This window comes from Terrapene carolina, unplaced genomic scaffold, assembly GCF_002925995.2.
Source record: "Terrapene carolina triunguis isolate 2854851 unplaced genomic scaffold, T_m_triunguis-2.0 Scaffold88, whole genome shotgun sequence".
In the NCBI taxonomy this organism is placed as follows: domain Eukaryota; kingdom Metazoa; phylum Chordata; order Testudines; family Emydidae; genus Terrapene; species Terrapene triunguis.
The window spans coordinates 5,643,521-5,670,116 of NW_020664439.1; the positions used below are offsets into that span (position 1 = coordinate 5,643,521).

The window sequence follows — 26,596 nt, forward strand, 5'->3', positions numbered from 1 at the left end:
CTTTCAGGAGCTGATTGCTTTGCTGACATGCATTTCTTACCTGGCAGGTTTTTTATGGTTGCTTTTACATACAAATAAAAAGTCAATAAGCTAACCTTACCTCTCAATCCTCTCAAAATCATACATAATTAAGAATTTTAATTACTGTAGATCTTAGTTTCCAGGAATTTCAATCTGTTTTTTTCCTAAAGTTGTTTTGAAGCTTTTGAGTATTTAAAAGTTACCATTCTTGTATAACTAACCTCTATTGTAGAGCTCCCTTTTGCATTTACACTGTCAACTCCTGCATTCAAGGATTTATATCGTAGCACAAGATTCCTTGGTATAGGTTACAAATTCTTGGCTACGTGGGGAACTATTCTGGAAAATGTGATTGAAATTGGGGGCTGTTAGGTTTTTTCGTGTATATGTGTGTGCTTGTGTATCTATTTTGCAGGTGGGGCTGGCAGCACTGCCTTTTACTAAGGTTGCCCAACATTTCCCATCATAAGACCCTGTCTTAAGATGCTCATAACTTTGCCATACTTTAACTATTTATGCTGAAATTTTCCATGCTGAGTGACTATTTCAGCCAAAATGGTTCATGTTTTTCTGAGAATGAGGCTAGGGAAAAATAAGTGGGTTTTGCCCATGTTAAAAAATTCTGGCGATGTTTTTCTTTGAAAAGCTCTAGCAATCCCATGCTTAGAAATTTGACTGGGAGTGCCTAGAGACCGGGGGAGTGGGGAGAGACAGGTGAAATGAGGCGCTTGGGGATTGAGGGAAGAACTGAGAATGCTGTGCAAGGAATGAAGGGAAGACTGGGTCAGGGAGATCAGAACGGTGAGACTAAGACTTGCTGGGGAAGGAGTCTGGGACTGGAATGAGAATACTAGGGCAAAGAGACAGGACGGGGACAGGTTGGAGGGGATGGGGCAGAAAGGGTCATGCTTGGTGGGAATGGGCAGAAGGGCCTATGCTCACTAGAGAGCACACTCCCTTCTGGAGCCCGGGATGGAACCAAGATCCCTGAACCTCACCAAATGTTTAGGAAACCCACTTGTAAAGTGTCCCATGCTCGTGTAGTGCTGGTCCACATAGAGGATTACAATTTCCTGCTGCTATCAGTAGTTACTCCATTAGCTCAAGTGGCAGTGGTCTGTGTGGTGCATCTAACGGCTCCAACTCTGCTGATGATGCATGTGGGGGTCCCTCTGCAGGCACAGGACAGAATTTCTGTTACCATTGTGCTTTATTAAAAAGCTAGGGAATTACACACACAGAAGATAATTAAAATGCCATTATTAATGTTGCATTCTCAAGCACTCAAAAGTTAGGAAATGCCAGAATTAAGGTTGCCTGTGCAACCAGTCTTTAGTTACACGATCACATTCTGTTTTTTCCACAGGACCCCTCCTTCATTGAGTGTACAGAATGGACAATATTTACTTAGCGAGTTGCTATTCAGTACTTTTTCTCCTCATTCGGTCTATGGCTCCAGGCCTTACTTAGTGTACAGTCTTCAAACCCCGCCGTGATGACTGAAGTATTAATTTCCTCATGGGATTTTCTGTGGCACTTATCACTATAATATTTGAGTGCTTCACAAACATTAATGAAGTTAGTTTCACAACACCCCTGTGAGATAAGGGGTATTATCCCCATTTTAGAAATGGGGAACTGAGGCACCAGAGAGATTAAAGTCAAAAGTATCCATTAATTTTGGGTGCCCAATTTGAGATGACTAGAACCTGATTTCTCAGAGCACTTAGGTTTATACAGCACTCCCTATGTGGAAAGGACAGCTCCATTTGTTGACTTCCATTTGCAGCTTTGAGTGCTCAGCACTTCTGCAAATAGACCCCACGCTCTCAAGTCAGGCACCCGGAAAATGAAGAATACTCACTTAGTGACCACCTGTGAAAAGTTAGGGTTACATCACTTGCCCAGCATCACATAGGAACCTTGTGGCAGAGACAGGGGTAGAATCCAGTTCTCCAGGGCAGCATTCAGCTGCCTTAATTTTGAGACCCTCCTCTCTCTTCTTGCAATCCTCTGCCTCCTTCACTACACATCTTCCAATTTCTGCAACAAAAGAGGCAGGGGTCTTACAGACAACAGTCTCCTTCACTACATAACCCTAATTCATCTCTACCACGTGTCCATCATGTGCACTGAATGAGGCTGGGATCCTATGATAAAAATAGCATATGATCATATAAATAAAGACTGAATTTTAATGTGTATGCACAAGGGGGCCCAGTTAAGGTTGCACACACAACCTTAATTTTGGCAATTCCCAACTTTTGAGGGTTAAAGAAGCAACCTTAATAATGTTCTTTTTTCAATGTTTTTTTCTATGTAATTGTGATAAATGAGGGGGGTAGCTCCCTTTTATGGACACCCAGCCAGCCAGTAGCTATAGAATCCTCCTTAGCAGCTGTACCCTAATTGCCTTAACTGTAAAGGGTTAAGAGAAGCTTAACCTGAGTTGGCACCTGACCAGGGAACCAATAGGGAGGCTGTACCCTTTCAAATTGGAAAAACTGCTGTGTGGGTGTGGGTGGGGGGGGGCGTTTCTTTGTCTTGCGGTTTGGAGAGAGGGGAAGGCAGCAACAAGCTGTAAGCTTTAAGCCAGGTATGGGAAATCATCAGCATCATACCTAGAAGCTCCTCATTTGGAACCCCAGATATGTAAGTAGCACAGGAAAAGTTAAGACAGATGTGATTAGGAACCTTTTTGGTTGTTTTGGTGTGTGGATTACTCTGTGCTAACCCCAGGTACTTTTGTTTTGCTTGTAACCTTTAAGCTGAACCCCAAGAAAGTTATTTTTGGTGTTGAATCCCTAAAGCCTGAGTTTTCAGATGTTTCTTTCTTTTCTAATAAAGTTGACCTTTTTTAAAAGAATCCTTTGATTCCAAAGTCCTTAGACAAGGGGTTGGTCTGTGCTCACATTGCTAAGGCAACTGGTTGGTATTTTATTTTCAAGCCTCCCCAGGAAAGGAGGTGAAGAGGCTTGGGGGGATATTTTGAGGGGATAGGGATTCCAAGTGACCCTTCCCTGAATATTTGTGAAAATCACTTGGTGGTGGCAGCGATATCTGTCCAAGGCAGAAAACTGTACCTTGGAAGAGTTTTAACCTAAACTGGTAGAAGATAAGCTAAGAGGGTCTTTCATGTGGGCCCCCACATCTATACCCCAGAGTTCAGATTTGGGGGGGTATACCCTGACAGTAATACTTGTATGTGTTTATAGCAGGTGTTTAATGCTGTTGTTTTTCATAAGCTTAATGTCTTGATTTTCTTTTTTATGATCTAATTCTACCTTTTCCCCCCTACCCAGCATGTCAGGGATGTTGTCCACCTCCTCTTAACTCATAAGGCAAATCCTAACACCTCGTGGAGTGGCCATTCACCCCTTTCCCTGGCAATTGCCAGTGGGAATGACTTGGTGAGCATCATCTAATTCCTTTTTTCTTTATTTACTTGATTAATTTTTACTTTGGTTCCTTCCCTGGTAGGAGCCAAGATGGCTTGTGTGTTGGAGTGACCCATGTTTATTTCCAATGAAAGTATCTAAATTTACTTTTCTTTCAAACCTATGGACATAACCTGAGTTTTCCACTGTATTAAATGGGGATTTCTCTTTATGGATTGGTGGCTAAGAGGTTAGCAGGATTCAAAAAGGAATATCCATCTATATGGATCTTGAGAACATCCACTTACACTGTAGGATACCCTGAAAATATTACAAAGAACATAAACCATCATACTTTTGGGTTTAAGTCAAGCACTAACTGATGGGATTAGGAAGAATCTTCCTCTACAGACATTCTGTAACTGTCCACCAAGTTACTACTTGTACCTTCTGACGCATCCAATGCTGCCACTATCAGAGACTTGACATTGGAATAGATGGCTCACTGGTCTGATCCAGTAATGTAGTTCCTATTTAAAACAGTTTGGTTTGAAATGATCAAAACTACTAACATCTGAAAATGTTGTACTGAGCATGCCCTTTATAAAATTTCCATATAGATGCACTATCCAGGCATTAATTGCCTTGGAAATAAGCACTTTTAAGAACTGCTTAAGAGAGAACATTTCAGCCACTGTATAGAAGATGATTCCTCTTGACCTGGATCCTCCCCCTCATCCTCATCTGTGTGTTTGAATCTGGGATCGTAAGAATACACATTCAATTATAATTGCCCATGCTGTGGGACTTTTGTGCCTTCAGAATTCAGTCTAGCAGATTCACTGGAGGTCTAATTGTGATTTTGTAAGTATCGCACTAGTACTACTAAAATCTGCTCTCCTTAAAGTGCACATGTATTAATTTTGCGTTTAATAAAGACAATAGGGCAATACTTAAAAAATTCCACAGTTGCTCCAGGAGGTGTACACTGATGGGGTTGTTTCTCCTTATTTTCTTGCTTAATAAAAGAAACTGTTAGTTGCAATAAAACGAAAAGGGAAGGTTTTTAGATTTTAATATAAAGTTTTGAATAACTTCACGAAAGGAATGAATTTGGGTTTTACTGTCTTATAGAGATCTCTTGATTTTCTTAATATAAGAAGGGCTAAAGTAAGTCCTGAAGCACAATGTAGGAAATTCTCATCTGAAGAAGATTGCTTTGCCTGGCTTGAATTTTTTTTTAATTAAATGCACAAAGCAATGCAAAGGAAACTACTGAAAAGTATTTGACTTTATTAGCATCCTTTAGCTATTTCCAAGTAGAATGGCCACATATTGTCTATATAGCACTTGTTTATACTGTAATTATTGTCTTGGCTAATATTGTACTGAGTCCACTTGGTGCTAGATTGTCAGCTATGATGCTGTGGTGGTAAGGATCATGTAATGACCTAGATAGCTCTTGGATCTGGACTCCAGTTTTTTGGCACATTGTGCACAGTGCTTTACAACCGGTTAATCTACAGTGCTGAATACATTAATAATAGCAGTATTCACTCACCCACATTGCATGTGGGCAGTGTTTTTCATTACTTGTTAGCCTAGTAAATGTAAATCCAAATGCAGTACTACTCTGTACAATGTAGTTGAGTTCTCAGGGAGGGAAAGTAGTATTGGAGACACTGATTTATGAAGGAGCTGTATGTTTGTTTGAGAATCCAATGAGAACAGCTGAGATCCCAGAAGTTTAGAAAAGAACTAACCTAGGCCCCAGTCATGCAGTTGGCTTTGGGTGAACAGATTCCTGTGCTTGCATGGAGCCCCATTGACATTGATGAAGCTCCTTGTGGACACAAAGAACCATTTATTATTATTTTATATTATTATTTTATTTATTATCTATCATAATTCCCCTCTTTAAATAAAAAGAAATCAGGTGATCCAGGGAATTATGGAGCAACAAGTTTAATTACAATACACTGCTAGGCCAATTGATAAAGCAGTATTTATAACCACTTAGAAGACAGAGAGGGAGGTGCTAAGTGATAGATAACATGAAATCATGCTTGATTAACTGGCCTCATTCAGCTCAAGGTATAGTATCCCTGGTCTCTCAGTCCATGCAGTGTACCAAAGCCCATGGACAGAGAGTCTGACCCAGGCTTTTCTCAAGACACCTTTGATTGTCAGAGAATGGGTTTGTGGGAGTCTTGCACTGATCACTAAAGAGAAAATAGTTGAATAGAAGGGGCCTGTTAGACTCCTTTGGCTTAGGAAGAGCTTCTGTTCTGGGCTAATAACGGCTACTGTTTGGGTGAAAATAACAGAATTCAGTCTCATGTTTGAAACATCTGAAATCTAAGTCGTGGAGTTTTATGAATCTGTCTGGTGCAGTAATGGCACAACAGGCCACAAATGTACAGCCTGTGTCGTTCTGTTTTTCTGGTAGTGCACAGGCTTTGCATTTTAGAAAAGCATAACAGCAGATGACTTTTTTAACACTACACGATGAAGCAGTTGACACATGGCTGTTCAGTATGGATCTATGATTTTTATCGTGCTAAAAATGCAATACAAAGAAAGTGCAAAAATTATTCTAATAGACCAATATTTAGATGTTATTACTTTATGCCTTTAGGTTACTGAAAAATACTAGTGTGCATTCCAGGTATATTATTTTAAACACTGTAAAGTATCGACACAGCTATTGTACATTTTGGATCTCATAGTCCTGCTGTAAAACTGTCTAAGATTACATCATCATTCATTGATTTCTCATATTTATCTATGCCTGTTTGCAGGCAGTGACGGAACTCTTAGCGTATGGCGCTGACCCCAATCTTCCATTAAGCAACGGTATAGGTAGTGCCCTTTGTGCTGCTGTCAACACTACATATGAACAGAAGAGGACCATAGCAAACAGGATTTTATTGGTAAGAAAACATGTTGTTTTTGACTTTAGTTTTCCAATTAACTTTTTCAGCAGGTGTTTTGAATTTTGGTTCTTCTGTGTGATTCAGTTGTCTCTCCTAGTAACCTTCAGTGATGCAGGTTTTTTTTCTTAGTAACTCAGTGATTCAATTGCCAATTCCTTTTTTTTCTGTATCTGATTCTGTGCTGGGAAAATGAACTGTGTTGGAAAACATGTTAACATGTTTTAACTAGCATGGAGTAACTTGCCTACTGTATAGAGGGGCAAGTCATGTTTGAAATACGGTAGGTGATTGTGGTTAACCTTGGGTCCCCTCCCACATCCAGGGTTCACTGCAAGTAACTATCATATTTTTAAATGCAGCTGTCCTTGTCACGCTAAGGTGAAAATTGTGTTTAACACTGTCACTAAAATCATGTTAGTTGACTGGATGGATTTTCTCAGTGTGGACAAGGTCCAGGAGAGTGTTAGGCCTTATCTACCTCAGGGATTTTCCCCAGTTCTAGCCAAAATCATAGCCAGTGCAAACCCAGAGTTGGGGAAAGACAGCTACAATCTGCACTAGTTGAGTTTACGCCAGTTCAAGCAGAGGTAAAATCAAGTGGTGCAAATCACTGCTTGGAGCAAATTCCCAATGTAGACAAGGCCTTAGGGAAGGAGGTTAGTTTTGTTCTTTGATGATTGTTTTTTTGTGCTTCCTAAGGTGGAGGGGGAAAACAAGGGGAAGCTAACCAAATAAAACAAGAGTTTGGGAAGTGACTCATCCTCGCTGACACTTCTGAAACTCAACAAAAATCTGCAACTACATAAGTAGAATTCTGTGTACCATTCACTGTATTTCTTATTCCTTGTTCTCTAGCAGGAATTCCACCTTTCTGATGTCTGCCCCTCTTGCAATCATAATTGTTTGACACCATAATCATTTTTACAGCCGCTAGTTGTCATATCACAAGCAGGATATGGTGGGCAATAAAAATGCAGATGAATTGTGGGCTCCCCTGAGTCCCTTGCATACGAGACTAATGCAAGCCATATTCTTGGTATAGCCCTGATCAGCACGTCTGGAAATGTATATATTTTACTGTGGGTTCTGCCCGAAATAATTATATTGTAACATTGAGGATTACAGATAAACAATGAGAATGAAAAAGTATTTCCATAGATGCCTGAACAGAAGTGGGGATTGGGTGAGACTGATATCCCTGAAAATCAGGGCCATGATTGCCTACATGGATGTTGGAATTTTTCACATGCAAAACCTTTCTGGACATGTGAAAACTCATCATTCGAGTCTTTCATCTGCATACCCAGTGCTTTATGTGAAGAAAGCATGCACTCAGTTGTGTTCTTATAGAGTTGCATTTGCACAAGTAGAGACCAGGGTAAGCTGATCAGCCCTTTCAGTTTAATTATAACAGGAGGTCACAATTTGGTTGAAGGTCCTGCCTTTTATAATGTTTTTCAATTTTGTTGTTTTGCATTTTGTTTTTCTTTCTCCAGATTGATAAACTAATTGAGGCGGGTGCAGATATGTTGATGCCAATTATTCTTAGCCAAGGGAGGAGAACTGCAGTGGGAACTGTAGTAGACTATGCATATTATAAATACTTTCAGGTATCTCTTTGACCACTAGAATTTAAAATTAATGTTAATATTAATCATGTTCTTCAGATCCACAAATAGAGACAAGCAGATTTTTTAGTTCTGCACCTGTCACTTTGTCGGGGTAGATGCTAAAAGCACCAGCAGACTCTCTTTTGTCCAGTTGTCTTGAGACTCATTCCATTCACCACTAAACTTTAACCCCTATAAGGGTGATAGAGGTCTAAAAAGCCCTGGTAGTTCTGCCATGGGAGAGAAATGATTTGGTCACACTTTATATTAAGATTCCATTTACAGGTGGTTTATAAAGAGTTAATGAATGATTGATAGATGTTATAAGCATGTTACAGACATGAGTAATATATATTATTGATGGTGAGAAGCACATCAGTAAAAGGTGTTATAGATGGTTATAAATTATGACTGTAGGCAACTTATTGACTGGTTGAACTTTAGAAGAATCTAGCACAATGGATTAACTGTTAAAATATATTAAAATTTATGAAAGGGGGGAGGGATAGCTCAGTGGTTTGATTATTGGCCTGCTAAACCCAGGGTTGTGAGTTCAATCCTTGAGGGTGCCATTTAGGGATTTGGGGATTTAGTTGGGGATTGGTCCTGCTTTGAGCAGGGGGTTAGACTAGATGACCTCCTGAGGTCCCTTCCAACCCTGTGATTCTATGAAAGGAACCTTAACCTAAAGTGTGCTTAATTATTTGCCAGATTCAGAAATTCTGCTTTCTCTGGACTTATTTGCTTTAAAGAGCTGCTGATGCTTCCTGGAAATCTTTGAGATAATTTCTGTTTAGAAACATTGCTGGCTTGGGTCATCATAGTTTCATAGCGCTTAAGACCAGAAGAGACTATTAGATCATCTAGCCTGACCTCTTGCATATCACAGGGCATTAAATTTCACCTATGTTGAGCCTGATGACTTCATTTAAACTAAAGCTTTTTAGTCATCAGGACAGATTAAGATGCCACCAAAGGGCCCCTGCAGTGGTAGGGAATTGTTGTGGTAAAACATGTCCGCAGGATCCTAGTGCACAATCCATACCCCATGTTGCAGAGGAAGGCAAAAAACAAACAAACCAAAAAACCCAGGGGAAATTGCTTCCTGACCCCAAATCTGGTGAAAAAAATACAGCAGTCAGGCACCTAAGACAGAGGAGTTTCTGTACCACCTCAGAGCACTGGTCTGCCTCTCCTCCTCTGGGGGAGTCCTGCCCAATCAAAAGAGTAGCAGCTAAAAAAATTGGTCAAAATATTAAATGTGATTGTTTTAAAATGTTATGTTCCAGCTTGCTCCACTGTGTTGTGTAAAAATGGCAGGTGTTCGGAGAGGAGAGGGGATTCTGTCCCTTGGCATAGGTTGAAACTGCTACTTAGTATTTAGGAGGGCTGATATGGTACTATACATTATTACACCCGTGCTGGGCATCCCTTCATCTAGTCAGGTTTACTTCCTGCTAAGAATAATATGGAAGCACATGTTTGCCATGTTAGATGTCTATTCCCTACCTCTTATTGTGTATGAATTGTGTGTTGCAGGATAAGAAGATAGCACATACTCCATACCACGCATTATTGCCGCCAGAACGGGAGATTTTCAATGCGCGCAGGGAGCTGCTAGAGTACATTAGTGACCGGCTTCGTGAGTGTGTTATCTTGAAAGAGAGAGAATGGGATAGAGAAGAACTTCGGAAATCCAGGAAATGTGAGTTCAAGCTAAGCCTCCAGTCCATGTAAATGTTGTATAATGGTGTATGGGGATTTACACTTGTGGGTTCCTATGCTGTGGGATTAAACCATAGCCCCTAATGCTGAATTTGTTCCTCTATAATGCCTTTCATCCAGGGATCCTGGTGCTTTACAAAATCCCACTGCCCTTCTAGAGTAAGTGCATGCCATTCTCCTTTTATAGCTAGGGACACATCTAAGTACACTGGGGTTAAGTGATTTGCTCAAGGTCTTGCTCAAATCTGTGGCAGTGCCAGGCATAGAACCTGCATCTTTCCCTGATACCCGTGTTTCAAGCATAAGATAAACCTGTCTCTAGAGATTACCTAAAATGTGATAAGTGAATTTTAGTGTGGGATTGTTACCTTCTGCAATTCACATTAACTGAAATTCTATGGCTTGTGTTATGCAGGAGGTCATAATAATCATAATGGTTCTTTCTGGCCTTGAACATCTGTTAACCTTTCTGTACCTCAGTTTCCCCATATGTAGACTGGGGATATATTGCCAACCTTTGAAGTTCTTATCTTAAAACATTTTAATTTAAAAATTTGAGACAAGCCCCGCTCTTGTTCTTAGGGAGCAGTGAAAATCCACAATATATTTATCTGTGGGTGTCACATAGTTCTCATTTCACTAAATCCCAGCAGGTGACCCTAGTCTTTAAGATGTTTTATGGACTCACAATGAGAGATATCCAAAATATGGAGTAGGACACTGAACATTACTTAGGATTTTTTAAAAATTGTATGATAGTGTTTTCTGTAACTTCCATTTCAAGAAGAAACTGTTCTGGCCTCCATAATAACCAGCATGAGCCAGGGAGTCAGATGTTGACCAATGGGTACATTTGTGACATAACCACACCACCGGGCTGAATGCAGTTTTAATGGAAGTGACCCTAGTGACCAGCATGCTTATTCACAGACTCTAATTGTGAGGTCTAATTTTCTCTTTTACATGTTGGTACAGTAGATGCAAGTCCTCGTGCTCCCTCAGCTAGAAGGAAACGTGTGGACAAGCGTGCTGCAATAACGCTACCACGGGAGGAAGTGAGGTACGATAAAGATGCTGAACACAAACACTTATAATTCTTAGCCAAATATATCACTTCATGGCTCTACCTCACCTGGACCACTGTCACCAGTACCCCTTCTCTGGCCTCTCTGACTTTCCCCTCACTTCTTCAATCTATCCACTTTTCAGCAGCTAAAATTATCTTCCCCTCCTGCTCTGAAGTTAGCCAAGGTGGCTGCTATGAATGGACAAAGATGTTACAATTTTCTGGTTCTTGACAAATTGGTCATTTCTATTCAGAGCCCAGTAATTCAGAAGAAGCCAGTCTAAGCTCAGGCTTCCCAGACAAATTCTCCTGTGGCCCAGCACAAAGCATATGATGCAGCCATCTACAGAGATCTTTTTACAAAGTCTAGAATTGAGTCAAAACTCTTATGCCCAACCTTCCAATCTGATCTGCACGGGCAGATCCTCTTGCCCACTCAGAGCCTCATTGAGGACTTCATCTGTACAGGGGTTTCCCCCTAAGTTTCACATTGCAGGATCAGGGCCTTAGCGAGGAAGTCACTACTTCAGTTCCATAATATGTGTGCACCATTATGTACAGTGGTTAAATTTTAAAAAAGCCAGTGCCACCAGTTACTATACATTGGTATCAGGAAAATAGTGTACTGTCCCGGATAGTACCCTGCATGTTGGTAAAGCAAAATACATAAAATTCTGAAGCCCTAACCCTAATCTCCGATGCCCTGCCCCAATATTTCTTCCAAACTGAACTGAAGATACAGGGCTAGATTTTTAAACCAGATAGGTACATAATTTATGTGGCTAATATTGGACCCATACTTATTTAGGAATTGTAATCCCTAATGTGAGATGAGAAGGAAATAGAAGTAGTTTAGGAATTTACAAATGTAAATCTACCAGCATTTACAATTTTTAATACTTTTATTTTAGGGTCATTAAACACATTAATAGATATAATCTAGGCCTGTGATCAATAAAGGATTCAATGTTTCCCTTACCTAGCAGTTCTGACTTTGGGTTTTGTGTTGTTACCTAACTGTTGCAGAAAAGCTTTTGGTCAAGTGATGTTAATGTAACACCGACCACTCTGGTAGTCAGCAGGTGAGACTGAACCTGGGACCTCTGGAGCTTAGTGCATGAACCTCCACCGCAATATGCCTATTAGCTAAGGCTATAGAGCGGACACTCACTCTCTCGTCTCAGTGCCACTAGATGGGGCAGAAAACCACACCCAGGAGATGTGTGGGTTACAACAACAATGGAGATAAACCTGCACACTTCCCAGGAAATGATAAATGGAACTATGTTTGTTAGAAGAGAATGGGAAGAATTAGTTGGAGCCCAGGTGGGATGGAAAATGGAAGCCAAAATTATTCATTGCTTATTCCAGAATATATGACTTTATTATATTTCCAAGTTTCCCTTGATTCCCAAGATTACAGAATGGATGCTGGCTGGGAATAGTCATAATAATACTTCAGGGGCTTGCTTAGATCTTTTTTCTCCAGCTGTGCCATTTTGTTAACAGTATTGATTGTATTAATGATGCTGACACTGAAGAGACTGAAGCAAGACACTAATAGAGTCCATGATACACTGCCAGAAATGCTATAAAAATCAAAGCCCTCAATGCCAAAGATATTGGATGATCCCATTGCATCCAGAATTGCCTTAAAAACAGTTAATGAAAAGCTAAGAGGCACTGAAATACTTAAAAATTATATTAATCCTTGTGGTGCTTTACCATGTACAATGAATACCTACACTAGCTAGCCTGTAAGCCATATCTTGAGCTGTTCTTCTTCGAGTGATTGCTCATGTGTATTCCACAATAGGTATGTGTGCTCACCACATGCACCAGTGCCGGAAGTTTTCCCCCTAGCAGTACCTGTAGGGGAGCGCCCCAGCGACCCCTGGAGTGGTGCTTCCATGGCGCGGTATAAGGGGCGCTGTGAACTCCCCCCACCCTCAGTTCCTTCTTGCTGCCAGTGAAGTGCTTCGGAACTGCTCTGCTCCAGCTTTGCTATAGTTCGTCCCCAAAACTGCTTGTTCGTTCAGTGTATGGTACCTGTAGTTAGTTAGTTTAGTTTAGTTTAGTTAGAGCGCCCGGGCTGGGGCATGCCTCGCGCCCTGGGTTTTAAGGTGTGCGACACTTGTAGGTGATCTGTGCCACTGAATGATCCGCACGCGGACTGTCTGCACTGTTTGGGGGAAACCCATCTCAGTGATCGCTACAAGATTTGCAAGTCGTTTAAGCCTCGGACCAAGAGAGAAAGGGACATTAGCCTCCAGGCTATTCTGATGGAGTTGGTGCTGACCCTGGCTCCAGCGCACTGCTCCGAGTTGGCACCGAGCACCTGGCTCCAGTTGGCACCGTTCCCCATCCATGGGGCACGCCAAGAAGGCTAGAAAGAGGCCTTCTTCGCCATGGCTCCGGAGTAAACCCAGGACAGAAGCTAGACCCATGTTGGAAAGTCCTCGATCCTCACTGGCCTCTAGGCCTCTGACTCAAGTCAAATGGAGTAGCCCGGTCCATTCGGAGCAGGCCTCCCCGGATGTCCAGATGCCCTCCACGCCGAAGGCCCTGCAGGCGGCCCAGGATGTTATGTCCATGACGGTACCAGGAGCACCGCCAATGTCGGCCCCGCGCTCCAGAGGCAAGCCACTGCTGGGATCTCCGCAGTCGCCCCTGGCTCGGTACTGATCTCGGTTGAGGGAACGTTCCCGACGCCGTTCGCTGCCCAGCGACCGTTCAGGGCAAAATCCACGTGGATTGCCCTCGACGCCCACCAGACTGTCTGGTTGGGTTCCATCCGACTGAGACTCTCGACACCGCTCCGCCTCGAGGAGTGAGCACTGACGGGACCGAGGCAGACGTCGCCAAAGGTCCTTGTCTCGGAGGGGTTATCGCAGCCGGTCACGGCATGGTCGTCAACGTCGTTCCCGTTTGGCATCCTGCTCCAGGACCCTGCCATGGCACTGCCTCCGCAACCCCGGGTGTCGATTGCCATCGTCCCGCCGTCGCGGGTCTTCCTGTCGGAGCCAATCACAGAGCAGCTGTTACCGACGGTACTGGTCCTCCACGTTGGGATCACGGTCCCATGGTCGGCATCGCTCCCAGCACCGCCGCTCCTCCCGGTCCGGGACAGCGGCAGGTCATATGTCAGCCCGGCCTCCCTTCATAGTCGTCCATCGATGGGCCAGGCCAACCAAGCTGAACAACCAGCTCTGCCGGTGCCACAGCAGGTACAGTGGCACCGGGCACCATGGCCCCCGACGAAGCCCCCGGTGGGGGCTTACTTGGTGGCTGGAGCATCAGAAGGACCATCGGCCTCCCTCTCCAGACCTCCGAGGAAGGAGTCAGTGGGACGTACATCCTTGTGGTGGTGGACCCGCTGGTGCCGGTGGACACTCAAAGTACCACGCCGGCCTTCTCGCCCTCCCTGGATGAGGCAATTACGGCCCCGCCTCCCTCCGTCCCGCAGGAGGACTTTAGAGCCCACAAAGAACTCTTAAAAAGGGTGGCATCAAGCCTCCACCTCCAAGCAGAGGAGATGGAGGAGCCCTCGGACTTCCTGTTTAATGTGCTGTCCTCTCCATGAAGGGTGGCAAAAATTTCAAATTCCCTGTGGCAAACACCGGCCTCATTGGCCCCCATCTCTAAGAGAGCGGAATGCAAGTATTTTGTACCCGCCAAGGGACACGAGTACTTATACACCCATCCTGCTCCTAACTCCCTGGTGGTTGAGTCGGTCAACCACAGGAAGCGGCAGGGCCCGGCCTTACCCCGAAAAATAAAGATTCACGGAGGCTGAACCCTTTTGGAAGGAATCTTTATTCGTCCTCGAGCTTCCAGATACGGGTGTCGAACCTCAGGCTCTCCTGGGCCGGTATGAGTTCAATCTGGGGGGCTCCCTGCCCAAGTTCGAGGACTCCCTCCATGAGCGTGACAGGAAGGAGTTCAAAGCACTGGTGGAGGAGGATACAGCGGCTGCCACAGCAACCCTGCAGGCAGCTTCAGATGCAGTGGACACGGCCGCACAGTCCATGGCCTCCGGGGTGTCCATAAGAAGGGCGTCATGGCTCCTGCTCTCTGGGCTGTCCAGCGAGGCGCAGACCTCCCTGCAGGACCTCCCCTTTGACGGCAAAGCTCTGTTTGTGGAACAAACGGATACAAAGCTGCATGGCCTGAAAGACTCCCGCACGACTCTCCAGACTCTGGGTCTCTATGTTCCGGCTCAGGCTAAACCTAAGTTCAAGCCGCAGCAGACTCCTGCTCCGGCCACTCACCCAAAATACGAGGCCTCTTATAAGAAGTCGCAGGACTATAAGAGGCGCCCACAGAGGCAGTCTCGGCCTGCCCCCCAACCTGGGTCCTCGAAGGGCAAGCAGGCGGGGAAAAGGCGGTTTTGACGGGATGCCCGGGGGCACCCTGCCAGTTCTCATCAGGGATCCACCCTCAATAAAGCTTCCCTTCTCCAATCGGTTGTGTGCTTTCCTCCTGGAGTGGTCACGGCAGACCTTGGACCAATGGGTCCTCAACACCATCTCCTGGGGCTACACCCTCCAGTTTACTTCCTCCCCGCCCAACCACTCCCAGTCCCCATCCCTCCTGGGGGACCACTCGCACAAGGCTCTGATTGAGCAGGAGGTGGGGCAGCTCCTGGGCCTAGGAGCAGTGGAAGCGGTACCCGGGGAGTTCAAAGGCAAGGGATACTACTCCCGCTATTTCCTTATCCCGAAGGCCAAAGGGGGGCTCAGGCCCATCTTGGACCTGCGAGGCCTGAACCAGTACATGGTGAAGCACAAGTTCCGCATGGTCTCCCTGGCCTCCATCATCCCCTCCCTGGATCCCGGGGACTGGTACGCCGCTCTTGATCTGCAGGACGCGTACTTCCACATTCGTATATTCGAGGGGCACAGACGCTTTCTCCGTTTTGTGGTGGGGCAGGAACGCTACCATTTGGCCTGTCCACTGCCCCCAGGGTATTAATGAAATGTAAGTCAGTTGTAGTGGTCTACCTCAGGCGCCGGGGATCCAGATCTTCCCCTATCTGGACGACTGGTTTGTCAAGGGTAGCTCCTGGTCGCAGGTGCAGGATCACGTGGCGCTCCTTCGGTCCACGTGCACCACTTTGGGCCTATTGGTAAACAACACCAAATCCATGTTACTCCCGGTTCAACGCATAGAGTATATCGGGGCGGTCCTGGACGCCTCGTCGGCCAGAGCGTCCCTCCCACCGGACAGGGTTCGAGACCCTGAAGGGGCTCATCGACACGGTCACAAGGTTTCCGGTGACAACAGCCAGAGCGTGCCTCCAGGTCTTGGGTCATATCTCGGCGTGCACGTATTTGGTCCATCATGCCAGACTCGGGTTGGCCTCAGAGTTCTCCCAGGCCAGGGACAGGATGGATAAAGTCCTCACGGTACCCGAACCAGTGATTGCCTCCCTATGGTGGTGGTCCTCCCCGAGAAACATGCTCCAAGGGGTCCCGTTCAGGGGCAGGGACCCGTCACCGGAGCTGGTGTCCGACGCATCGGATCTGGGATCGGGGGCCCATGTGGGGAACGTTCAGACCCAAGGTCTGTGGTCGGCTCGGGATCTGACCCTCCACATAAATGTCAAGGAGGTCAGGGCGGTACAGCTGGTGTGCATGGCCTTCCGCTCGCACCTGGAGGGCGGGGTGGTCATGGTCCTTTTGGACAACACGGCCTCGATGTTCTACACCGGGATTCTTAAACTGGGGGTCGGGACCCCTCAGGGGGTCACAAGGTTATTACATGGGGGGGTCGCGAGCTGTCAGCCTCCACCCCGCTTTGCCTCCAGCATTTATAATGGTGTTAAATATACAAAAAAGTGTTTTTAATTTATAAGGGGGGGTCACACTCAGAGTCTTGCTATGTAAAAGGGATCACCTGTACAAAAGTTTGAGAACCGCTGTTCTACATCAACAGGCAAGGTGGGGCCTGATCCTCTGCCCTCTGCCGCGAAGCCCTCAGGCTGTGGGATTTTTGTATAGCCCACAACATCTCCTACAGGCCTTCCATCTGCCGGGTGCCTGGAATGCGCAGGCGGCTCGCTTGAGCAAGGACTTCGCCTCTCAGCACAAGTGGTCTCTCCACCCAGAGGCGGTGCACAGACTTTTCCATGTGTGGGGAACTCCCCAGGTGAACCTGTTCATGACTCGGCAGAACCATCGCTGTCCCCGGTTCTGCTCTGGCGGAGGCTGGGATGGGGCGCTATCTCCAATGCCTTCCTCCTGTCCTGGTCAGGCCAGTTTCTCTATGCCTTTCTCCCGTTCCCGCTGATTGGCAAGATCCTGGAAAAGATAAAGACGGACAAAGGCCGGGTCCTTCTGATTGCCCCGGCATGGTCCAGGCAGCATTGGTACAGAACCCTCACGGGCCTGGCGGTCGCACTGCCATGGCCATTGCCGTCCCACTCGGACCTGCTCTCCCAGGGCCAGGGCCTCCTCCTCCACCCCAACCTAGCGGCACTCCACCACACGGTGTGGCTGCTCAATGGTTAGGTAGGGAGGAAAGGACATGCTCAGAAGGGGTTCAATGTGTCCTCCTAGAGAGCAGGTGGCCCTCCACATGCCAAGCCTACTTGGCAAAGTGGTCTCGGTTTTCCAGATGGGCGGACAAGTGGGACGTTTCCCCGGTGGCCGCCCCAATCTTGGTGCCCTCGTCAGCCAAGGTGCACCTGGCGGCCATATCGGCCTTCCATCCGCCGGTGCAGGGCCACACGGTATTCTCCTATGCTATGACTGGCCGATTCCTTAAGGGGTTGGATTGTATCTTCCCGTATGTTAGGCCCCCAGTCCCGCAGTGGGACCTAAACCGGGTGTTGACCCGTCTCACAGGGCCCCTGTTTGAGCTGCTAGCCACATGCTCCCGGGGAAGGTTGCCTTCCTGGTTGCGATCACGTTGGCCAGGCAGGTCTCGGAGCTCAGGGTCCTGACCTCCGAGCCCCCGTACATGGTTTTTCATAAGGATAAGGTTCAGCTCCGCCCACACCCTTTGTTTCTCCCTGTAGAGGAGTGGACTCACCCCTGCGGCGTCTCCTGCTGGTGACTTAGGGGAATTAGCTCATTCCAGCTCTGGAGCACCCTCTGCAGGCTGGTGGTCCGCCTGTCCTCTGGCCCCCGTGTCCCGCCCTGGACCCCAGTGCCCTTGTACCTGGGGTGCTGCCCCCTAGCAGTAACTCCTCAGTCTTAAGGTCTCCCCTCCCCAGGGAACCCCCACCCACTATTCCCACCTCGCCTCGGTAAAAGGCTACTGCCAGTCATCGTCTAGCCCCACACCCTGGGGAAGTCTGCAGTATCAGCCTACTCATCACTGGCAAGGTTGGGTTTGGACCTGCTGCCTTGGCCTACCCCTGGACTGCCCTTCTGTTAGGCCGCAGCCTGGGGCTTTCCAGGCAGGAGCTCCCCAGCTCCTTTACCTTTCCCCAGCCCTGCTCCACTCATGTACCCAGTCTCTAGCTTCCTGCAGCCAGGCCCTTCTCTCTCTGAATGCAGAGAGAGACTGTGTCCTTGCTCCTGGCTCCCAGCCTTTATAGGGCCAGCTGGGCCCTGATTAGGGCACGGCCCACCTGCGGCTGCTTCCTCCCAATCAGCCCAGGCGTCTTGCCCTTCCACAGCCCTCCTCCAGGGCTGTTTTAAACCCCTCAGGGCAGGAGTGGGTAACCACCCCGCTACACTCCCAAAGGTGGTCTCCACCTATCACGTGGGTCAGGACATTTTTCTACCGGTCCTCTGCCCCAAGCCCCATGCGTCCAGTGAGGGGCGCCACCTCCACACGCTGGATGTGAGATGGGCTCTAGCTTTCTGCCTGGAGTGGACTAAGCCGTTCAGAAAGTCCTCGCAACTGTTCATTGCCTCGGCCGAGCGCATGAAAGGTCGGCCGATCTCCACTCAGCAGCTCTCCAACTGGATCACTTCATGCATCCGTACCTGTTATGACTTGGCGGGAATCCCTCCGCCATCAATTGTGAAGGGGCACTCGACTCGGGCACAAGCCTCGTCGGCTGCCGTTTTGGACCACGTCCCCATCCAGGACATTTGTAGGGCTGCTATGTGGTCTTCAGTTCACACGTTCACTTCGCACTATGCGATCGTCTCCCAAACCAGGAAGGACGCCAGGTTCGGCAGGGCTGTGCTCCGTCCCGAGAATTTGTGAACTCCTACCTATCTCCAACAGATATAGCTTGGAATCACCTATTGTGGAATACACATGAGCAATCACTTGCAGAAGAAAAGACAGTTACCTTTTCTGTAACTGGTGTTCTTTGAGATGTGTTGCTCATGTCTATTCCACATCCCGCCCTCCTTCCCCTCTGTTGGAGTTGTCTGGCAAGAAGGAACTGAGGGTGGGGGGGAAGCGTGCAATGCCCCTTATACCGTGCCATGGAGGCGCCACTCCAGGGGTCGCTGGGGCGTTCCCCTAGGGGTACTGCTAGGGCAAAAACTCCCAGCACCGGTGCACGTGGCGAGCGCACACACCTATTGTGGAATAGACATGAGGAACACATCTTGAAGAACACCAGTTATGGAAAAGGTAACCGTCTTTTATCTTGTCAAATCTCACGAGCTAAGCAGGGTGAGCCATCCAAATACTGTCAAGGAAATCAGTGCTGTAAAGAGTTAGTGGTGGAGAGTCAGTAGGCAGTGCTTTTTTTGTCTGGGTCCATACTGAACCAATAATCCAGCATGGTGATCGGCCCTCTATACTGGTGTGGGATTAGGTGATGAGTGTGGAGTGGGAGGGTATCTTTGGGATGAGATGAACAGAGGTCCTGACCATTGCGGTTCTTAAAGATCCCAAGATGCTTTTGAAAGGTACAGGGGTATTTATTTCTAGTGCCTAGGCCACATTGCAACGGGGTAAGTACATTCTGCCTATCTAAATATCTCCTGCAGCATCAATGGGATAGAACAGAGGTGGGCAAACTACGGCCTGCGGGCCACATCCGGCCCGCAGGACCCTCCTGCCCAGCCCCTGAGCTCCTGGCCCGGGAGGCTGGCCCCCCGGACCCTCACCTGCTATTCCCCGTCCCCCGCAGCCTCAGCTCGCTCCGCCGCTGGCGCAATGCTCTGGGCGGCGGCGCTGCGAGCTCCTGGGGCAGCGCAGCTGCAGAGCCTGGGCTGACCCGGTGCTCTGTGCTGCATGGTGCGTGGCTGGCTTCAGCCGGGCAGCGCGGCTTTAGCGCCGCCAGCCACCGGTGCTCCAGGCAGCGCGGTAAGGGGGCAGGGAGCGGGGGAGTTTGGGGTGGTGGTTGGGGCGGGGGTGTGGATAGGGGGCAGGGTGGGGAACGGGGGGGTTGAATGGGGGCAGGGATCCCGGGGGGCAGTCAGGAAGGAGAGGGCGGGGTTGAATGGGGCGGTGGGAGGCAGTCAGGCAGGGGTTCCGGGGGCAGTCATGGGACAGGGAGAAGGGGTGGTTGGATGGGACAGGGGTCCTGGGGAGTCCATCAGGGAACAGGGGGGGTTGGATAGGCAGGAGTCCTGGGGGTGTGTGTGCTGTCAGGGGGCGAGAAGCAGGGGGGGGGTCAGATGGGGCGGGGCCGGGCCACGCCTGGCTGTTTGGGGAGGCACAGCCTCCCCTAACCGTCCCTCCATACAATTTCCGAAACCCGATGCAGCCCTCAGGCCAAAAAGTTTGCCCGCCCCGGAATAGAACATTCTTCACTTCTTGTCCTAAACGGATGGAGAGTTGCTGTGGTGCAAGCAGTGTGCTCCAGCAGTGACTGTGTTGTGTTCCTCAGTACTAATGAGGTTCTTACAAACCTTCTCCAAATCTGATTACTTGTATTTGTGATCTGCTGCCAGATTTAATCTTGCATAGACACTCACTCCTACATTTAGTACTGGAGAGCGAGCCAGTGCAAGGAGCTGGCTGGTGTGCACAATGAATTGGCAAATGAGGGGGCTTCAGTAAGGGCCTTCAGCTTTGGGCCTGTTGCCTTCTGGTACACTTAACTTTGCATTGCTGCTTGTGTTCATTTGTTCCCCAGATAGCAACATAAGCACTGTGATCCACCACAGTGCCTCGCTCCTCTTGGTTACCTTGGTGGATGAGGGCAGACTTTTACCCCTGTATTGTGAGACATTTTGATTTCCTTTGCTATGTAATGTGTAAATATGTTGGCAAAGTTATGAAAAACAAATAAACATGAACTCTCCTGATGGCCCTTTTCATGCTATTTCTGTTCCAGGCAGCCCTTCTTTAAATACTGCTACCAGTGTGGGCGGGCTATAGGGATTCGACTCACTCTTTGCACACGCTGTTACGAGATCTTCACTTGCAGCAAGGCTTGTAAAGTCAAAGCCTGGAATGAGCGTCACAGGCGCGAGTGCTTTGGAACTACAGGTAGGTTTGACTGATGATACCCCATAGAGTGCAAGGAAAGCAAGGCATGTACGTTGAAATACGTTGCTGAAGTGTATGGCCTGTTTTTAATGGTATGTTATTAAATGTATGTTAGTTAAACACTAAGGCAAGATAAAATTCATAGCAACAGGTTTAAGTTAATATATCAGTTGACCTTGAGTGGGCTCATACTTATTAAAACGGTTAGATGTAAGAAGCTTGGTATAGTAGCAATAGCATTGATTTCAGCCTCGGAGACTTTTTAAAGGTGAATGGCAAAGCAGAAATAAAAGTTAAGTTACAGTGAGCACAGATTTCTGTGCCTCAGGCGCCCAATAAACCAGGTTATATGGGCATTTCAGCACAGAAATAACCTTTTGTTGACCTTTATGCAATTAAAAATGAAAAGACTGTGAAATCCTCTTCTTGGTCCACTGAATCACACAAATACCATGCCTCTCACTTCAGCCCTTGTAATCTGCACTATTTGTATAATAACTATAAAAAATATACACGCTGATACAAGAAAAATGTTCTACACATCTGTAGAAGACTTGCATAATGAAGCGATACAAAAAGGCAGACTTGCTGTCACTAGGCCAGATGCTCATATATTTGACTGAATGAGAAATCTCTCGAATATGAAGGCACATATATATAAAATGGTGCTGCCATTCTATGACTGAACTACATTTTAGTGGCAACTCAGTACACGACTCTTCCCTCTGGATCTATATTAAACCTGTGGCTTGGGAAAATGCTAGGTCTGTGCTGTCAGAGACTAACAAAATGGAAAAAGTGCACCCTGTCACTTGTAGCCTCTAAAGATCCCTTGGATTTTTCACAAGCAAGGTTTAACCTTGTCCTGCCAAATTACAATATGGATTATTAAGTTTTATTTACTTGCAGTAAATCCCTTCTGCTTTTTTAACAGGATATGATGGTGTTCTTCATATCCGATCATTAAGCTGTTGTTACGTTGCTTGTGCTGTTTCTATATTTCATTCTACAGATGGCAGCTACATTTCTTTTGTTGTATATACTTGGTTGTATATGCCTGTGCTATATATAAAATGTACATGTGTTTGTAGATGCTTTGGAAACCCTGGGGATAAAGAAAGTATAAAATGCTATATCATTACTGCTACTGCTTCAGTGCATGTGGGAGAAGAAGGAAATACGTACGGGAAAGAACACTAATTGCAGTACACATCCCAAACCACCAGATGGCAATAAAAACTATCAAATAATGTGGTAGGTGCTAGTTGAAAAATCAATACAACACGTTAAACAAAAAGATATTAAAGTTTCCCAATAAGATCTTGACTACAAGAAAACTAAGTTCTTGACCAACCAGTGTGATGCTGACCTTGCTAGAATATGGTCATTTTTTGGCTCCTTCATCATGCTGGCCAACCTACTGTTGCATATTGATCACAGCAAACAAGTCAGGACAGTGGGAAGGACCTCTGCGGAGCTGGGACAACCTCTCCTGTGACAGTAATAGTGACCACTTAATGCAAATGAACTTTTTCCTTCCCATGTGAATTAAGACGAAAAAGCAACAACAAAAAAGCCATATTCAACCTCATGGATCTTGTTTACGTCTTAAGAAATATGACAGCAGCATGATCAGAAAAATGAAGTGTTAAGACTACAGCTGAGATATGATTAAATAATATCCAGGCAGTAAACAGCAGTGAAGTTACCATTGTGTTGGCTCCAGTACATGTAGCTGTGTTGGAGGATTCTGTTGGAAAAAACACAGACCTTCTGCGTTGTAAGTGCCAAAAATCTAAGACTTCTGCTAAAACTTTCAGAATGATGAGCCTTCAGTCCAAGCTGTTCCTTGAGTCAAGAAGCTACATCTGAGTGCTACATTATAACTGGAATGTCAGTGATGGAAAAATTCTCCTGAATCATATTCCTTCAAAAGCTAAGAAATTCTGGCGTTGGCCATCCCAAACCATTTCTACAAATCCCAGATATCCTCCTTTTAATAATAGCTGCTTATCATTTTGAAAACAAAATTTGAAGCTTGGGTTAGGAGCAATCAAGATTGAGCTCAGCAGAAGTACTTTATGATATTAGTACTCTGCATATATTCACTTGCTGAGTTGTTGCAAGGGAAAAGCTCCAGATTGGCCAAGAGAGGTTTTGTGACTGCCTTGGTGAGCTGTGATAGCTCTATTGTAAAATTCTGCTATTCACCTCATCTTCTCAGAACAGCAAGACCCATCTAGAGACCTACCACTTGACCTTTATTTATGTAACCAAAATGTTGAAATACAAATGGGAAGTTGAAGAAAAATGTCTAATTAAAAGTGATGGAAAATTTTGTGCTTAGCAAAAAAAAGTTGAGGGCCTGGCATCAAAGGCCAATGTTAGTCAGCTTCCACTGGGAATCACTATATTGCTAAATAATGGTATCGGCTATAAGAGTTAGACATGCAGGGAGTAGCCATCAGACTGTGAAGACCAAATGGTGGACTGGTACCACGACGGCCTTCAAAAGCAGAACAAGAGTAATACAGGCTCTTTGGAAAAGAGCAGAGGACTAAGAAAACACTTGCTCCCAACACAATTGACTGTATGTATTTTATACACACCTGAGGACTTCGGCACATCTTTGGAGCAGTGTCTTTAACAAATTCTAGTATTTCCAAACCTTTGAAATGGCATGTGTGGGTTGCACGTTGCAAAGCTGGCTTTTGGCAGATGCTTTTTTAATGTATTTGCTACGCCTAGTCAGAGTATAGTGCTGACTATTGTAGATGTTTCTTTTTGAAGGTTTTATTCTGCCATGAAAAATGCGAAAGGTAGAGTCCTGGAGACTACATTCAGCTTGTCTGCAAGAGCGGTACTGTATGGATAGTCGCTGTGAAAGTGAGTTAGTCTCTGAACCCCGTCAGTGTTTGATCGCTACTGAAAGACTCATTGAAGGGTTCCAATTTGTACAAGGTGCAGCCGTGGTTTGTGGAGAGCTGACTTGTTCTGTATGGGCTGGACTGAGACTACAAACACATTTCACACAAGCCAACAACCCTCTGTTGATGGGAGCAATTTTTCAGTCATGCCTAACTTGGCTATATTTCATATGGTGACTTGTAAATGAAAAACTCCATATGTCATAACCAGATCCATGAGCAGAGCCAACCTGGAGGATCATTTTAATTGTTTTTGAAGGAGCTGTATAGAACCTGTCATGAAGTTATGATATCTGAACATGCTGTGATATGGATTAATGGCACGTACCTATGACGACGTTCCTTTAGATGGAGGAAGTGTTCACTAGGCTGGAGTGTAGAAATCATACAGTTAGTTGATTATGAACCAGTACCTCATGCTTTAGATCACTCTGGAGACTGCAAGGACTCTTAAAGATCCCCTTATTTCTGATTTTCCCACAAAGTAATGAGTTAAAACTGGAAGTGCCATCAGACATAATCCTTACCCCACCCCCAAGAATTCCTGTGTGATAGCTGTGTTTTTTCTGCAGTGAAAAAGAGTAGGAATCTGGTGAAGTCACAACAATGCCACTCACTGCTCAGCGGTAGATCACTGAAAAGTTGGCATGCTCCCTTTTTAACTTTATCCAGAGATTTCTTTTTAAAGACATGTTCCTTGTGTCGTGTTGACAACTTATTCTGTATTTGAAAATCTGTACATATTCTTTATGTCAAAGTTATTGTACAACTGCAAATGTATATGCATATTGGGAAATGTAATGTAATGATTTCTTTGTGAGCAAGGATTCATAAAATAAATTTTATTGGTATTTATGGCTGGTAGCAACTTTTTAAAACTGCTTAGAGTGCAGTAGAAGTGGTTGGTCCCTTGAAGTAGTCACAATATAATCTCACAAGCGACTATTCTGAAATGTCTTTGCACCTTGTTTTATTGCTGCTGAAGGTGATTCATCATTAACGGACTCTGATCAAGACAACCTACAATCTGAGGTTGAAGGTAAGTCAGTTTTGACTATTAACATCTTGTTCATCATTAAAAAACTGTTGCATACACTTTTTGGTCCTTTTAATCTCATTCCAGCGATTAGCTCAGTGGTACCAGTCTGACATTGGCTTTTAGTCTTCAGAATAATTCAAAAGTTTAAATTAGTGGAATTTGCAGGCATTTGTTTTCTATAGAAGCAATAAGTAAGGCACTTGCTAGTGCAGACTATTTACTTGTTAAGAGAAAGCTTCTAAAATAGCCATTATTGTGGAACTGTAACTGGTTGTAGCTCATGGAGTGTTATGGGCGAGAAATTGCTGCAGCTGCTTTTAAAGAAAAGAAAGTAAAAAAGCTATTTAGTTCCAAGACACATGTGATAGCACATCTATCTCAACACTGCCCAGCAAGTTCTTTGCTGCAGTACTGAATAATAAACTATTCGTGTCCCTGATGCCCCTCGTGTATGTGAAAGGTACTTGGTCAAACTGCTTCCATGGCAGAGAAATAAGCCAGCCTGAAAATTCCAAAGACTTTCAGTCATAATTTCCATAGAAAGTGTAGCGCAGCTTGGCCATTTCTTCATCACTTGTAATACATTTGTAACAAAGACTGGGCTAATAGAGAATTTGTAGTTAGCTACACTGATCGCTTTAAAGGGACCCCATCAGAAGAATCACACTACCACTCTTCTCTAAATAGTGACAAGATTGATCAGTAGACTACAATCTCTGGGAACTTCTTGGGGTAGGGGAATGAGTCTGACAAAAGAGGGACCCAGATGAGTATCCTATCATGTAGGCATCTACACCTAGGGGCAGAAATCCTTATAAACTCCAAGGAAGAGCTAGTGGTCATGTTTCCCTTTCAGCCCCTTTTTAAAGTGCTAGCAAGTCTTTATTGTTTGACTTTCCCTTTTGCACATGGCCTGTCCTACTGAGCTATTAAGACAGGAAGAAGTGGCTTTTGTTCCCACCTCTGTGATGTACACAGACTTACTTAGCCAATAGCTTAGACAAGTGCAACAACACGATTTGAGTTACAGGTCTGACTCAAGACAGATTTTTTTGAAAGCAGCATCTATTGATGCCAGGACAGGTGCTTGGATACTGTCTTTGTGCCTGCTTCAGTTGTCACGAAGAGCCAACTGAATGCCTTGCTTTAGCTAACTAGGCCAACTGAGAGCGTTGGAAGCTTTTGGGGTGAAGCTCCCACTATTCAAGCTTCTTGCTGCTTATCGGTTATCTTTAGTGTCTCATTTCTGCCACTTCTGGCCTGTTGCCCTCTCAAACATAGTGGGCTCACACTACTTCAAGTGAGATAATAGCGTATTTTATTGGGGGGGGGGAGAGGGGAGAGGCTCTCTGTTTGCTTTGCCATCTTTTTAGCTTTACTGTTGTATTTTGTTACATTTACATAAAGACCGGACTAAGGGGGGAAAAGTGGCATTACTACTGTATGCCAGGACCAAACTATCAGTGCAAAGTTTTGCTTTTTTTAAAATATCACGAGTATGACAAACTCACACACACACACAAATAAGTTCAGAGTTAA

At 45.8% G+C, this 26,596-nt stretch overlaps 1 protein-coding gene across 3 annotated transcripts in view; it reads left to right on the forward strand.

Annotated features, from left to right (window-relative positions):
* ANKMY1 (ankyrin repeat and MYND domain containing 1) overlaps positions 1-26,596 on the forward strand; it is a 54,215-nt gene that overhangs the window by 25,396 nt on the left and 2,223 nt on the right. For 2 of the 3 annotated variants that reach the window (XM_029911135.1, XM_029911136.1), the window contains exons 9-14: positions 3,324-3,431; positions 6,200-6,331; positions 7,831-7,944; positions 9,484-9,649; positions 10,645-10,729; positions 20,937-21,091. In XM_029911135.1, coding sequence (XP_029766995.1) covers positions 3,324-3,431; positions 6,200-6,331; positions 7,831-7,944; positions 9,484-9,649; positions 10,645-10,729; positions 20,937-21,091 — 760 coding nt within the window. Of the gene's footprint in view, positions 1-3,323; positions 3,432-6,199; positions 6,332-7,492; positions 7,713-7,830; positions 7,945-9,483; positions 9,650-10,644; positions 10,730-20,936; positions 21,092-26,596 lie in introns of those variants that run through there. The other variant, XM_029911137.1, reaches the window with a different exon arrangement.